The 16,734-nt window shown below is 41.5% G+C and overlaps 1 protein-coding gene across 1 annotated transcript in view; it reads right to left on the bottom strand.

Annotated features, from left to right (window-relative positions):
* CDC5L (cell division cycle 5 like) overlaps window positions 1-16,734 on the bottom strand; it is a 35,108-nt gene that overhangs the window by 4,873 nt on the left and 13,501 nt on the right. Inside the window, exons 12-14 of the mRNA XM_056343248.1 lie at window positions 14,892-14,972; window positions 14,286-14,531; window positions 11,426-11,623 (exon numbers count right to left, since the gene is read on the bottom strand). Coding sequence (XP_056199223.1) covers window positions 11,426-11,623; window positions 14,286-14,531; window positions 14,892-14,972 — 525 coding nt within the window. The remainder of the gene's footprint in view (window positions 1-11,425; window positions 11,624-14,285; window positions 14,532-14,891; window positions 14,973-16,734) is intronic.

The following is a 16,734-nucleotide window of genomic DNA, read 5'->3' as shown; positions in this document are numbered from 1 at the left end:
GTGGATCAGTCCCACCCTAAGCATCTACTGTTTTAATGTATGAGATACAATAAAGCATTTTTTTTTGTCCAAGGAAAACCAAAGCCAGCTCAAATCTAATGCTTATTATAGTATTAGACCCTGATTATTTAAGCACTCTTGAAATTTTCAGACAATGAGAACTGGACTGCATATTTCCGAGTTGTTCTGGACATAGATTCTTATTTTTAACTACCAGAGCTCCTTAGGTTGCACACTGCTATTCAGCCCTGGCTTTTATACTCAGTTCCTTGTCTATACTGAATTATCATAGGCTTCACTGCTGTAAAAAGAAAAGTAAGAGGGGGAGAAAGGGGGAAAAAAAAAAAAAAGAGCCTCCCAAGTATCTAAACCCAGAAATAACAGCCCTTTCTTCCTTCTTAACAGCCCTTTCTTCCTTCTCTGCTTATAGAGAGAAATGCGAACACTCATCACCTTTCGTCCTTCCTCTCAACTACGAGATTTTAGGACCTACTACGAAAAGGTCAAAAGAAGGTCTCAGCTTTTGTAACAAATACTATTTATTAAAAATTGCTGACTGCTGCATTAATGCCAACAACTGCGTATGATTTTTAGGTCAAGCTTCGTAAAATTTTAAGGCTCAGATACCAAGCTAAAAATTCCAAGCAGTTATGAAGAGGTGTGTTTAAACAGTAGTCTACATTATTTGCTTAAAGCTAAGAAATAGATTTCAGTAAAATCTGACAACTATTTCCCCCCAAAACCTAGCAGAAAACATAAAGACATCTGAAAGATTTCTCCACTTACTTATTTTGTACTGTTCCTTGGCTGGCTTTGGTTCCACTGACTTTTGTACCAGCTATAGCAAAATGGGAACAGCATGTACATACATGGGGTAAAATTATATATGATGTTAGGGCAAGTGAGAGCGCCTCATCCCATCCCAAATCTCTTGCGTAAAAGCCTTCCCTCATGCCTAGTAGTGTTCAGTTTTCAGTACTACACTAGAGAGTCAAAGAAGAGAAACCAGAACAAAGCAACAGACATAACTGGAGGTTTATAAAATATGATCTAGAAAAGGAAGACCAACTGAAAAAACAGGGAGGTTTATAATTTTTTTTCACTACCATATTTTTGTTAGAAAATGAAGACAGACACATGTTTTAAATATGCCAAAGATCACTGTGAAAAATTAGTCTGTTCTTATGTCCACTGAGAAAGGAAGATGGGTTTAAATTTGGCAAGGACATTTTAGACAGGAGGTTGGTTGTAAGGTTTAACTAAGGACAACAAAGAACAGGGAAAGACTGCTTACAAGAACTAACATCCAGTGGGAAAAATGTTAAGAAAAACTGACCCTGAGGAAGGAAGGGCTCAAGTGCCCTCAAAACTACATTTTCACAATTCCTCATCTCACTAAGTCTGCTGAGGACACCACTCCTTCAGTTCAAAGGGCTGGTTTTCCCTGTACTGACTGTTTTGTTTTCCCTCCATTAAACATGGAGCTTCTGAAAATCCCTGAAGAGCACTAAGCTCTCTTGTCTTCCAACTGATCTTCTGAATCATGCCTGATGGATAAAAAACATGGAAGAAAAACTGCTGCATGTTCTTACCAGAACCATATTCAAAAGTAAACCCACTTGTTCTGCGACCTTGGAGAATCAACACATTATCATAAAGCTGCTTAGCTTGTGCAGAGAAATCCTCTGCCAGCTTCAGCTACGCTGGATGAATAGGTTACTCCTGGAATCTATATAGGACTACTCCAAATGTTACTATAACTTCCTTCCTCACCTCAGACCCACAAGTGGTCCTCCCATACTCAATTCTGCTGGCAGGAGCTCCACTAACTTAAATAGCAGGGTTTGTGAACTTGCCGCATATTGACTCAGTCTGCCAGAGTAGCTGGACTGAGACAATGCACACTAAGATGACAGCCTTCTGCTCAACGCCAGGTTACACTGACCAATTTTCACCAGCATTTCACACCACCCCAGGGACAATGACTGTAACACTATGGCATCCTTTGTGCATGTTTAGGTGGCCTTTACAAACTTGATGGTGCACTCTATGATAGCATGTTTTTGAAAAATAAATTCATTAATTGCTCTACTTAAAAATATTTTCCCACTTCCATGCTCTTGGACAGAATTCTCCATTCTTTGGCTTGAAACACTGTTTCAGCTGTCTAAATTCTGACCAGGCAAAACTCTTTACAAAGCCTGCCACTTCACGGCTTGACACAATTTCAACACTGCTGTAAAACTGAAGATGATGCTTACTTCACATTATGATGGGGTACAAGGTGATGATTAGTGTCACAGCAGTCACAAAGGGACAGTGTGAGTAACTTTCAAGAGGATTAAATCTTATTTTGTCATCTAATTGACTGGTATCACAGTTTTTCATGGAAAGGTTCAGTCACAGGTGATCCTCAAATTAAGGTGCTGCTGGTATGCAACTGCACCTCCCAGCTGAAACTAAACCACATGTTCAAAGCTTGCATGAACATATAAAACTATCTTTCCCCAATTTAATACGGAACCCTCAACATAAATACCTATATTGTACTTTGCTATGTAGATCACATACCATTAAGGCTTACTGATACCTGCAGAAAGCTATTCTCTCTACTCACAGTCAAAACTAGTAACCCAAGATTAATCTCCATTTGAACTACATTTCACAAATTATGACAACTTGCCTTCAAACATCTAACACAAGCTGGCAGGACTGTTGAGTAAAGACAGTACAGGGTACATCAAGAGCAACTGTTCCCACAGAAGTTCACAGCATCCACCTATCTAGGTCTAGAATAATACAGAAAGTTACTGAGCAAGTTAGCAGTCACTACTGATCTACAATGATGACATTAAAGCCCACTTTGAAAATTTTTATTTGGGAATTGCTTCTAAGACTAGTAGTATTATCAGTGATACCCATATATCACAATCACAGTAAAAACACATCTAGAAGAGCATAGTTTAAGAAGAAAATCGACTAACTTATTTTTTACTAGGCTTTCCTGAAAACACTACCTCTCCCTGGGGGTAGTGGGAGGAAAGTTACAGTAAGATCACATACAGCAACAGCTACCTCAGGCTAACAGCTTTGATTAACTGTAAGCAAACATGGGTTACTGCTGTGTCTGATGAGGTAATATGGCAGAGAGCACAGTGTAATTACCTTCAAAAACTATCACTGCAAGCCCAGAGTTCTTGGACTGGTCCCTTCCAGAGAAGAGGCTAACAATCTTGTGGAAGCTCATAAAATAAATTAGCAAACAGCCTGGTTCCCTCTCAGTATATAGCAGAAGCCCCATTATGATCTTACAGACGTCACTAGTACACTAGTACTCTATTCCAGCAGCTACTATTAGGCAAGTATAAATGAAGCAAGTTACTTTATGAGCAGCAACTCACAAGTTCTGACAATGCTGCTTCATATTAGGACAGGCTGTAAAGAGCAACTGGCCTGCAGATCAGGTGGCTTCCATATCAATTTATACTTTTACCTGTTCAAACACAATTTTCAACAGTGATGGTGTGCCTTTTGCAATGAAGAGCTTTGTCAATGCTGACCTTTATTTCTAAGCACATAAATTCCCATTATGAACTATATTTCCAAAGGTGAAACCTGATTTCACCAACCACCGCAGAGGAAATCAATGGTTTTAGACACAGAGCAAAAACCCCTCTTACCCTACTACGAGCAACTGGCCAAATAAAAACTAACTGTTATGCAGTCTAAGTTTATTCTTAAAAGAACTTTTGCATTGCTCATTTCCGTTCTGGCACATCCTGGACTGAGGACATGCAGAAAAACTTTTTTCTATACAAAAAGTTATCCAGCTCCCCAAAAATTATGACCTTAGAAGAAAGGCTAGCACAACAGTCCAATCTGAAGACAAATTCCAGACTCATAGGCATGGTCACAGAATATGCATAGGAAGAACCCTCCTTACTGGCATTCATCAGCTTCCTTCCAAAGGTCCCAAAGTCAGTCACAGTAACAGAACTGGTATAAAGTCAACTAGTAGCATTTCCCTCTGAAAATAACTCTTTAACAGAAGAAGTATAGTTTGGTTTCCTAAAGCTGTTCAGTTGGCAGTATGGGAAATGTCACTGCTTTAAGAGTTGACTAGTTAGATTTGAATAAAACTCTTATCTATTTTCCTCCTTCCTGCTCATGGTAATGAAGGTTTTGGGGAGGGCAGCTGCCAACTGCAAATGTCATTTGTGGAGAAAACCAAGGACACAGTAAGTTAATTCTCCTAAAGGGCAGTGAACACTGGGGTTTTTTCCCAGACTTCTAACATGCAAAGATACAAAGCTCCGGCTCAACTCAACAAGTTGTAAATGGAAGAGACAACTATTTCCCAGACAGTACAAGTACACTTAAAGATTTAGCAGTTTTAGATAGTGATTTTCAGTCACAGGTCTACTAGTGCTTCGCAAACAAAACTACAGAGCCCCATAAGTTAGACACTACTCCTTTCCCAGTGACAGAAGAATCAAGGGAGACAATAAGACCCAGTTTTGTTTCACTGATCTGACTTGCTCTAGGTGCCTCCATAATAAAAAGAGAAAAAAAAAGGAAACCTGAGAGGGAAATTGAACTCTTCAGTGGGCCGAGGTGCTCTCAGGAGGAGCTTCATCTGTACCAAAACCAAAGGGGACCTAAGGCAACTGCAGATCTGTTAGTTAGGAGGCTAAACTAAGGTGTATCAAATCTGAACTCATGGGACTTGCTCAAAACCAGACAATGAATACACACCTGCACTACAAAGAAAAGGCAAGATTTCTGGCTAAATCCATTTATATTCCCTGGCACATTTTTTCTTACTGCAGACACAAGTTATCCCTGGCAACACAAAAACCTTTTATGTATTGCTTTCCTCATTATAGGTTATGGGTTACCTTTATTGTGGATCCCACAATGATTCCAAAATTCTCCAAGCAAAGATGTGATGTGCTATAGCTAAGATGATCTAATAATCCAGCAACTGTGGAAAAGGGTCTGCTGCTTGATCTAAAAATAATTAGGTTTTTGGCAATTCTATGAACTGATCCAGACTACAACAGAGTTACAAGAGCAATGGTTATGAGGTCAGAGGCAATGGTAGGGGGCAGCTGCACAAAAGTAGCACTGACCCTATCTGACACAAGCTGAAACCATAGAATCATCTAGGTTGGAAACAGACCTTTAAAATTATCAAATCCAACTGTTAACCCAGCACTGCCAAATCCACCACTAAACCACATCCCCAAGTGCCACATCTATGCGCCTTTTAAACACCTCCAGGGATACTGACTCAATGACTTCCCTGGGCAGCCTGTTCCAATGCCTGATAACCCTTTTCAGTGAAGACACTACAACCTCCTTTCAAGTAGCTGTAGGGAGACATAAGGTCTCCCCTCAGAGCCTTCTCTTCTCCAGGGTAAACAACTCCAGTTCCCTCAGCTGCTCCTCACAGGACTTGCTCTCTAGATCCTTCACTGGACACCCTCCTGCACCTCAGTGTCTTCCTTGGAGGGGCCCAAAACTGAGCACAGGATTTGAGATGCAGCCTCACCAGTGCTGAGTACAGGGAGGGGGACAATCACTGCCCTGGTCCTGATGGCCACACTGTTTTGGATACCAGCCAGGATGCTGATGGCCACCTGGGCACACAGCTGGCTCATGCCCAGCCGGCTGCTGACCAGCACCCCCAGGCCCTTTCCCACCAGGCACCTTCCCAGCCCCCTGCCCCGAGCCTGTAGTGCTGCCTGGGGTTGCTGTGACCCAGGGGCAGGACCCGGCACTGAGCCGTGTTGAACCTCAATACAATTGGCCTCAGCCCATCGGTCCACCCTGTCCAGATGCCTCTGCAGAGCCTGCCTGCCTTCAAGCAGTTCAACACTCCCCCCCCCCCCCCCCCCCAACTTGGTGTCATCTGCAAACTGACTGATGGTGCACTTGATCCTCTCGTCCAGATCACTGATAAAGTTGTTGAACAGGAGTGGCCCTGGCGCTGAGCCCGGGGGAACACCGCCTGCTGGATTGAACTCCATCCACCACCACCCTTTGGGCTCGGTCCTCCAGCCAGGTTTTTACCCAGCAAAAAGTACAGCTGTGCAAGCCATGAGCAGCCAGTTTCTCCAGGAGAATGCTGTGGGAAATGGTGTCAAAAGCTTTACTAAAGTCTAGGCAGACAGCACCCACAGCCTCTCCCTCATCCACTAAGAGGGTGACCTTGCCACCGAAGGAGATCAGGTTTGTCAAGCAGGACCTGCCTGTCATAACCCCATGCTGACTGGACTGATCCCCTGTTTGTCCTGTACGTGCTGCCTGATGGTGCTCAGGCTGAGCTGCTCCATAACCTTCCCCAGCAGCATGGTCAGGCTGACAGGCCTGTAGTTCCCCGGATCCTTCTTCTGGCCCTTCTTGTAGATGAGTACCACATTTGCTAACTTCAAATGCTTCAAATGATAAAACCATCCCAGCCATAGCACAAGCTGCATGGTAACCATTCTGGTAAACAGTAAAAGTATGTTCACACTGATAAAGACAATTATCTGGGTAGAACCCCTAGGAATGTGAGTTACCCAGGAGAAGTATATACCCTCCAAAACCACTGAACTATAAATACACATACTCCGATGATGAACTGTACATTAAGCAGAGATCAGACACTGCAACAGTGGTCTTGCATAAACTGTCAGCTCTATCAGATTCTGAACAGCTTGACAGTGGACCGTGACAACCACTGAAGACCACTGATAACCCTCAGATGTTATCCCCTGGTGCCAACTATAGTCCCAACAGACCTTATTAAAAAAAATCATATTCCACAACAGCAACACAGTAGTATAACTGAACATATGTGACAATAAAAGCTGACTACTCGGGGATTCCACCATAGTTTAGCTTTATGAGTAATTTCTCTATTCCTAGTCTTATAAATTTTCTGCAGGTGTTTTCTCAGTAACAGCACACCTGAAAATCCCAAAGAAAATGCAAGCTTTAGAAGCATGTAAACTAGAGAGAAATTAAAATACAATCTCTGATAAACTAGTTATGGATACACCTTGCAGCAGAACGTACCACGTAACCTATAAACCTGCAGCTAAGCAACTGAATTTCAATGTAAATTAATTCAAAGGACTTGGGCTGCAACCAAAAGCAAAAGTGGACACTTTGGTCTGATAAATTATCATCTTGGTCTACCTTGGATACTGCAAAGAATAGCTAATTTACTATGCTTTACATATACAGTGTAACTAGAGCTTCTTCCGCTGCAGACTTTCATGGTGTTTATAATTTAACAATCAACTGAAATGATGATGTTAACTACCACAGTTTTAATAAAAATATTTGCATGCTGCAAGCCAACTATGAACCATCTTCAAAGGAAAAGTAATGCTGGCAGGCAGTTTCTACATTATGTACTATGAAGGCAAGCAACTAGCTTGTTACATAAATGCCTCTGCTATCTCATTTTATCTAATACGGTTCCTACTTTAACATACACCTTAGGTAGGAATGCTTTTCTTTATAAATATATTGCTTGGAAGAAGTGAAGATACTGCAGGGAACTGAAGCAGTTACTAAGTGCAACTGTGAGCACCAGGAAACTCCCATTTCTGAAATGACCAGGTCTGCAGTGTAGCCTAGCCTTGAACAAATATACTAGACTTCTAGAAGCTACTGGAAAGATCAGAAAATTCCACCAGGATTCAAGCCAAATCTAAGCTGTACCACAGACATAGTTAGGTCACCAGGATTCACTTGCACGGACCTGAAACTCCCCATCCGTAACGCAAAAAAGTTCACACACTAATTCTGTAGCGCTCTTAACCACATTAAGTAGCACATTCAGAGTCCAAAACCTTCAAAATAAAGGAGAAGTTAAAAGTATTACTAATACATAGCAGTATATTCCAATATTAAAACTATTGCTGAGTTGTGCATTACCCCTGCTGATGCCTGGACGGGATATCTAGCCAAACAGAAGCTCTCCACAACTGCTCCACTTTGCCTTCTCAAGTTCATCAATAACAGCACAAATCTGTTTGTGATACCACCATCAATTTCAGTCATGTCAACATATACAGGGCTGCTACCACTAAATCACTCAGGCAGTGAAAACAGGCCAATTAGAGAAAGACGACTGTTTGTCCACACCATCAATCCACCCAGTAATCTCTGAGCAATGAAGACAGCACTAGAAATAGCTGGTTTTTTTGAACAGGATCTGCAGGGTGTTAGCAGTCCCATATGGAAGGATTAGTGACTACCCGATGTGCAGCTGTTTCCAGCAAGTATCACTAAACTCTCATGGTTTTTTCCTAATGATCTTAGTGCAATATAAAGGGAAAGAAGCAGCCCCCAAAGCTGACCAACATCAGTTTCTGTTGCTGGCAAACTATATTTTACAGTTTCTACTCTTCTCTCAAAGGAAGTTAAAAGTACAAGCAGTATCTTGGGGTATTGAAAGCTGAGCTAATATCCCTGCTTTTCATTAAGGTTGTCTGATACTTCCCATTAAAATATCTATTTCAACTGATACTGCTTTCAGACAATTTTCCTTGAAAAAAAAAACATTAAAATGAAGGTGGCTTTTGCCATTGCTGAGGATGAGTTAGGAAAAAAAATAATGGCTATGCTTTTTTCATTGCATATTCGTTTCTTCATTAAACTGCTATGGGGTTTATTTATTATTTTAAAAATTATTTAGCTGGTGAGCTATACATAGAAAACTGTATATGCGTATCTTGCTTTTAGGAAGGGCCTTTTAAATAGGTCAGGCAACAGAGCTGCGCTAAACTGCAGTTTGCACACTTGGGACAGATTTTCAGCTCAAATTTAACTTTGCAAAGAGTCCACCTGCACTCCACAAGCAATGAGTTGTGAAAGACAGTGCAGTATTTCCACTGCACCTGCAGCTGTGAGGCACAGCAAGCTCTGCTGGCCCTGGGTGCCTGACTGAATTGTGCTATTCTGAACACATACACAAGCTTGCTCTCTCACTTTACTGTAAGAGCACCAAGCAATCAGCCCTATCTAGCAGTGCTCCAAGCTCCCAACTAATCTGAAGAGATGTAGCCACATCAGCAAGACGCGAAGTCTCATGATTGCAGCAATTGTTTGTACACACAGCTGTCTGGACTTTGTTAACTGGCTTCCATGGAGTCCCATGCAATACTGGCAGCAAACGAAATGCCTTTTTTTTTTTCCTTGGTGAGACCTCCAACTTGTATTTTGCTTCCTGGATGACTGTCTTGTGACTACAGAGCAATAAGCACTTACAGTATGAACAAATGCAACAGGAGTTTGACGAATTGATGACTTGACCTTACTTCCTTTGCTTCAATACCCTCAATAAGCATACCACTACCTACTCATTCAAATACTGGGAGGAGACCAACAGAAATCAACAGCACAAGAAAGCCTACACAGAAGTTACCAATTTAGAATGCAGAAACAGTGCACAGCATAACGGCACAGGGCCACACACTGAACAATAAAAAGAAAAAATATTCAATAGCTATTTATTAAGCAAGTACCGTCCACCCCATGCAGTAAATGAGTCTGTGGAAAAATTAGGATGTAATCATGCAACTAAAGACTGTCTCATAACACATATGCATAGGCAAATGAAGGCTGCTAGGAGTAATGCCGTTTGTGCATTCCCTGACTTCAACTTTTTGACTTTGCAACTTTAAAAAAATGCCCTTCTAACACAGGTTTGAGCGTAAGATATTTAGATTTCAAAAGCATTGGTAGACAAATGAGGTCCAGCCCTCAGACTGCTGGCGGAAGGCCAGCAGTGCCCCCCCCCCCCCGCGCGCAGGTAACGCTCCTGCGGCCACAGGGCAGCGCCGAGACCGTGAGAGCACGTCCCCCCGCGGGCAGCGCTGTGCGGGGCAATGGCGCCCTCTGCTGGCGGAGCCGCCGCACGGCACCGGCTCGGCCTCCAACCCCACAGCGGCTGGGTGCGCCGGCTACCTGCGGCTGCGCGGCTCCTGGTCCCAGCCGGGGGCTAACGACCGCCAAGGCTGTACCTGGGTGACATTCTTGAGTCCAAAACACACGTCCACGCCGTATTTCATGTGTATGCACCAAGTGAGAAGTTGGCCTTTCTGGCCTCCCGTATCATTTCTGCAGTACTAGCTGTTCACGGAGGTTTGCTTCTAGCAACAGTAGCCTATGTCCGACGTTAAATACACAAGAACTTTTTCTTAAAAGTTTCCTTTTACCAGATTAAAAAAATAACCCAATGCCTGCCTAATTTAAAGAGACTTGTTTTTGAAAACAGTTCATGACTTACTGCAAGTCTGAACAAACACATGTTCTGTGGGAAGAACCAATTTAAAACCAGTTTGCTGCTTCTCATGAAAGCTGTGCATTTCTGTGTATTGTGTAAAGCGTTTGGGTGAAACTCCAGAGAGAGGACGGGGCACGGGAAATCAGTGTCTAAGGGTTTGAATTGCCTTCTTCTGCCTGGTGTACCATACCTCAAATTATTTCCTCTCCACACACAAACCCCTCAATCCCAGGACACCCTACCAAAACTTGACGCCTTGTTAAGGGCTGTGACTGTTGCGCGGAGGACGCTGTACTCCACCATCCAGCAGAAAAAGATGTAGTTTTCAGTTCTTAGTCCATTAGTGCCCTGCAATAGGACTCAAACTGCACGCAGACACATCGGTGAGATGCTGCCACCTGAACTCTGGCATTTTGTACTTGCAGAAAACATTAGTTATGCAAATACACAATGGCAAACTTGAAATCGGGGTTTAAAATGTACCGATAAGGAAGCCTACTTTTTCCTGCTGAAGTCGAACAGCATCACAAACATCTATTGTCCTCTTTTGTGGAGGGAATCATTGGAATTGGCAGAGGAAGCCAGTCTGGCAAGAATTCAGGATTATCTCAACCTTTGCATACATAATAGTCAATCAGAAACCAAATCTTAAGTTGGAAAGAACTTCAGAAGAGTTTTGGGACAGAGATGTTGGTTTTAAGCATCTTTCACTGAAGTATCTCATACTGGCCACTATCAGGGACAAAGTGCCAAACTAGAAAGGTCAGGTATCTGATCTGCTAATAGCAGAGACTGAGAAAACAGCACAAGATCCACGTGGAAATAAGACAGAGCAGAACTTCACCCTTTCTCCAGTTGAGAAAAAAGTGGATGAGATGAGCTGTTACAGCTAATAGTGCAAGAAGAAACTGCATGTGGGAATATTCTAAGAAAAGGAGGAGGAAGATGAGCGAAGGTCATTCAAACATAACTTTCCTCAACAACTTCTTCAAAGGAATCTCACCAAATGACCTGAATGATTTATAAAGTAACCTGTAACTCTTCAATAAATGAAAAAACCTAAAACACACGAGGAGAAAATTCAAAAAAGAAAAAAAGAAGAGGCAGGCGCAAAAAGCAAAAAAAAGTGACACTGACCTCAAGCCTCTTCTCAAGTGACTCTATCCTGTCTTTTTTGCTGGCCAGGTTAGCTCTTGTGTAGCGGCTCTGTCCAGGCAGGTATAACACTTGGCTGTAACATTCTTCCCACACCTGGTTATAAGCTTCACTTGAAAGCTCTCCATGCCCCATTCCTTGCTTTACCACTTCCATCTCTTGTGCCAGTAGATCCTGTGCCTGTTGGAAATGATGAGAAATAAATTGCAGTTACAATACATGGGATACAAGAAAATTCCTCTTCTTTTCAATCCTTCGGTGTGCAATTCATGGGGGCAGTTTCTCTTTTCATACTAAAAGCTCACCATCAGGTTAAGCTAACTATGAAATCTAACACAGATGCTGTGGATTATAAATGAAACCCAGGCTATAAGGCTACTCACAGCACAACTATCCCTCATTTTCTGTAATTTGGCCAAACCTGACATCACTCTGCTGTAGCTAATGAAAGCTGTGGCACAGCTAGATACTTCATCTTGCTGCAGAAGAAAAGAGATAAAAGCAAGGACCTTGAGGGGAGAGAAAACTGTACAGACAGAAGCAGCCGTTCTACAAAAAAAAAAAAAAAATAATATTCACTTTTCATTTCCTTTTGCTTACCCTTCTCCACACAACCTGGAAAGTCAACTCTAAACGTTAACGGGTGAGCTGCGTAAGCTCCCCTGCAGAAAATACTACTCTGACTTTAACTAACATACGTTCTGTAGCTAGAAAACTACTAGTGAGATATGAGCATTCTGTTGTTTCCAGTTCAGTTTATAAAGTAACTTAGACAGAACTGAAGAGATTCATGCTGTTCTCACAACTTAGTATTTCTGACAAAGAGCCTGGCTACAGGCCACACAACTACACAGGCACCCAAGTACTTCCCGTTTTATTTGTCACTAAATAACTAAAATATTTTTGCCAGTCTGGACTTCATTGGTTCTAAGTGCACGTCCTCTCTTTAAACAGGATTTACAAGTGCATCACAAATTTCTGTATCACCAGTAGATACCTTACTGCAAGCAGATGTATGTTTTCTTGCATATTATTTATACATATTGCCCAGGAATTAATCCAGGTATCACCAGATTTGACAACTCCAGGAACACCAGGGAAAGGACAGGTAAAACAGGAGTACTCCAACCACACTTGTCAAAGCTAAATATTATAAAGATTCACTTTCAATTAGCCTCTATTTGTACACTATAAGGAACTACTTAAGGCTATGTAGTTGTGGTATCAAAACAGTTTGATAGCTTTAAGAGCTCAGCACACTGTGCTTAGCACCGCTGCTAATCTTTGCCAAAAGAGCACTACACACCAGGAAAAGAAACATTTTATGATGGGATTTTAGTAGGAAGATGTTCTAAAAACAAATGAAGTACACCAAAATAAGCAAGCCCTGATGAGAGCATGGAGATAGGAAAACTTCCTGGTTTGAATGTGACTTTAGACAAAAGAGGGAATATTATGTTGAATGGTAGACAGCAAGCAGGCGCAAGGTTGCAAAAAAATTCTGCCCATCAGTTAGGAGACAAAATTTTCAGTGACTCTGAAGAAAGTTTCCAGACAAAAACTACTGGACTGCATGGTAGTCTCTATGGGAACAGATACAGAACCCAATTCTCATTGTACTTCAAAACCACCAGAGAAAGCACTCAGAGAGTGTTCCTAAGGGAACAATCTCACACTGGCAGAGCAGGGAAATTCATGATTTAACTGTATTTTCCATCTTCAACTTCTGCTCAGAAATCTTCAAGTATAATTTTTCATTTAACAGCAAACTGGAAGTACATACTGTTCAGTGTTTCTCATTTTAGGCCCCTGATTCATTGGTCTGATATACTCAGGGAGACTGATTTAAAATCTGCTTGTGTATCTTTAAAGTAATACAGGATTTAGGTGTAGAGATACCACAGCTATTGTTAGAACGCAAGCCTCAGCAGCAGTCTGCATAAAACAGATGACTCGGTGGCACGTGATTTTGTCCTTTTCACTCATTTTTATTCCTGTAAGCATTTGGTCAAAGGTTACTGGCACAACTTCACAGGTGAAACTCTTTGAAAGAGCTAACCGCAGCACTGTGCGTCTGAACTGTCTATCTGTCACTTGGCAGCAAAAGGCAACATCTGTAGTTGCTTAAATAAATGAACAACCCGAACCGGAACTCTTTGGTACACGACTGCTATTTAACTTGGGATTACAATGCAAAACAGGACAGACTGCCCAGACAGCCTACTCATTTCAACCAGCAGTAACCTATTTTGCCTGTTCAGCACTTTTTAACCAGGTATGCTTTAAGATCAGTTGCCACAGCCCAGCAGGCTCTGCACTAGCACAGCCCTGTTGGATCAAGCTTGACAAGCGTAATTAAACAACTTGATTTGCTGCTCCAATTTATAAGCTGGCTACCATGGTCATGTTTAGTTTGCACCACTATGAAAAAAATGCTTAATAATTCTGACTTAACAAACTACATAGGCAGCAGACGGTGAATATCACACCTAGTTAAAGTCTCAATGATTTAACACCAATTTCCAGAAAGAGCAAAGTAGAATTTGGTAACTGTTGGAGTATTGTAGCTCCTAACATTACTTAAAATAATAAGCAATCACACCACATTCAAGATTGTATCCAAAAGACAATGTCTCGACAAATAACAGCACTCTCATCATTCTGCTGAGTGTCTAGATTAACATCAGCTCACAGAAAAGAGAATATGCACTTCAGTTACCCTTACAGCTCTCCATACAACCCTCTGGAGACCTCCCAAATAATCCACCTTTTTTTGCAAGATTACAGAGCCGTGACATAAGGAGACACTAGGTCACTGGTAATTAGGCCACACAATTCTCACCTTCTTGAGATCCTCTTTGGAGAATTTCTCGTAAGGATTTTGTTCCAAGTAAGCCATATGTTCTGCATTGTTGCTTCCAAATCCTGGGCCTTTCCCCTTCTTACCACTAGGCTGTTCTCCAAATGGGTGATGTAAAAGGTCAAAATGAAGCATAGTAATCATCTCCTTCTTTATTAGCTCTTCACTCTTCTGCAAATCTGTTAGAGGTGGTTCCACATTTAAGGGTCTCAGTATTGTTTCATTAACCTGCCCAGGAATAATAAAAAAAAAAAAAGTTCACAAACATATACACCAAAGAACACATTAAATTCATATACCTCTACCTGAGTATGAATTTTATACATCAGCTAAACCATGCAGAACAGGTGCAAAAATCCCTTGCCATGTGACATGCATACAACAACCTGAACACTCAATTGTGCTTTCATTTGTGCATATGAAATACCTCATGACAATTTTGCTGTGAAAGTTTCCCGTAATGGTGAAATCAGCATACTCAAATAAAGATTTCATTCTCTCATGATCTACTTAGACTGTATTTCCTCCTATAATGGTTAAAACCTTCATTTCTGTTTTTTTCCTTAACTGAATTTTGTTTCCACTTACTTCTGAGGGCCGTGGTAGATTCTTCTGAACAGCTTTGTGCATTCTCTTCAGTTCCTTTGCACGCTCTGCATCTCTGAGAGCCTAGACAAACAAGCTAAGTGTTACTCCAGCTACTGTAATATAATCAGAAGCCTCCCAGAAATGCATATGATAAAAAAGCTCATTACTGCAGCAAAGATTCCTTTACTATAAAGACTTCATGTTACGTAGCCAAAACCAAATAATGTGATGACACTCACTGCCTCTAAAGTAAATGAGCCCAGCAGACTAACTCTAAGAGGGCAGATACCCTAAAAAGTAATTTTCAGCCATAAAATTCTCCTTCACCCTCAACCCAGAAGACTTCTTTCTTTGCAAATTTCTCCACATCAAGTTTGACAACTGCTCTAATTCTCCAGACATGAAATCCACCAGGAAAAGAAAGACGCATAAATTTGCAGCTAGTACTCAATTTGTCCTCTTCAATGACTTAAAGTAACTACTTCAGTAAAACAATACTTTCAGAAGTGTAAAAACATGAGATTTTTCCTTACATCCCACTTTCAGGCGATAACTAACATGAAAAGGCAGTGTTGTCTAAAACTTCAGGAACAGTGACCAGGATTTTCCATGTTCTTATCCCAGGCATGTCACACCTTCATTCAAAAGGCAGGATGATATTCCCTTGTATGATATTACAAATCAAATTCTTTCCTCTATTCTACACACAGAAATTGTATGTATTTATTCAGACTTTTCATTAGGGTATTTATGCATAAAATACACGTATATATGCAAATAATGTGTTCCTCCCCAAATGGGACATGCTAGGAATCATATTTTGGGAAATGCTTACCATACTAGAAGACAGCAGAGCATAGAATTTTTTTAAAGTATTTTGTTCACTTGCCAAAGTAGTGTCATTGGCAAAACTCTCTCTGAACTCAAAAAACCATTTACTTAAGGCAGGGGTCCTCAAACTATGGCCCGCGGGCAGGATACAGCCCCCCAGGGTCCTCAATCCGGCCCCCGGTATTTACAGAACCCCCCTGTCTGCCCCGCCCCCCCCGCAGGGGGTTGGGGGGGGAAACCAAGCAGCCGCAGATGACTTCCTGCCACTTAATCCCCACACTGGCCCCCTGTTTAAAAAGTTTGAGGACCCCTGATTTAAGGTATATAACAAAATCAGACTTGCATCACAAAAATTAGGATAAGCAATAAAAGAGACAAAACAGAAAAGTTTGAAGTGTCTCTAATTACTGGCCAGTACAGCTATTTAACCACCAGAATTTAAGCCAGCACTTTATCCAGCCTTCCTTGATTCTGAAATGAAAGAAAATGAAACCAGGGACCTGTTCACACCTTGGCTGTCTGGGTAATCCTGTGGTACAAGTCACACAAAAGAGGTGAATTCACTGCATGGTAGATTTCTACCTGTGTGCCACCAGCCTGCCTGAATTTGGATACATCTGTCTTGTATTTCACAAACAGTAACTTTTAACCTTGAGAAAATAACCTGAAAATGAAAAAAAAGGAACCCCAAAATAACTAAAACCACCCCACAATTCTCACGTGCTTAAAATCAAGCATGTGCCCCTGTAGAAAAACTTCTAATTGTGTTTTTATCTTTTGGGGGACAAACACACAAGGTAGGACATACACACTCTTCATCATAGAAAACGACGTGATATGTAACATTAACAAATTAGGAAAAGGGTTCAGACAGAAAACTAATATATAGCACCTGTGTGTGTATATTCTGATGGCAACACACAAACCAGGTAAATTTTACTTTGTTATCCTGTAGAAGCTGTACCACTTCCACTGAACAGGTATGAAACTATGGGAACCATACAAGGAACAT

Source organism: Falco biarmicus, chromosome 6, assembly GCF_023638135.1.
Source record: "Falco biarmicus isolate bFalBia1 chromosome 6, bFalBia1.pri, whole genome shotgun sequence".
NCBI classification, from domain to species: domain Eukaryota; kingdom Metazoa; phylum Chordata; class Aves; order Falconiformes; family Falconidae; genus Falco; species Falco biarmicus.
The sequence above is the reverse complement of the archived record's forward strand: the minus strand, read 5'-3'. Positions and strand labels throughout refer to the sequence as shown.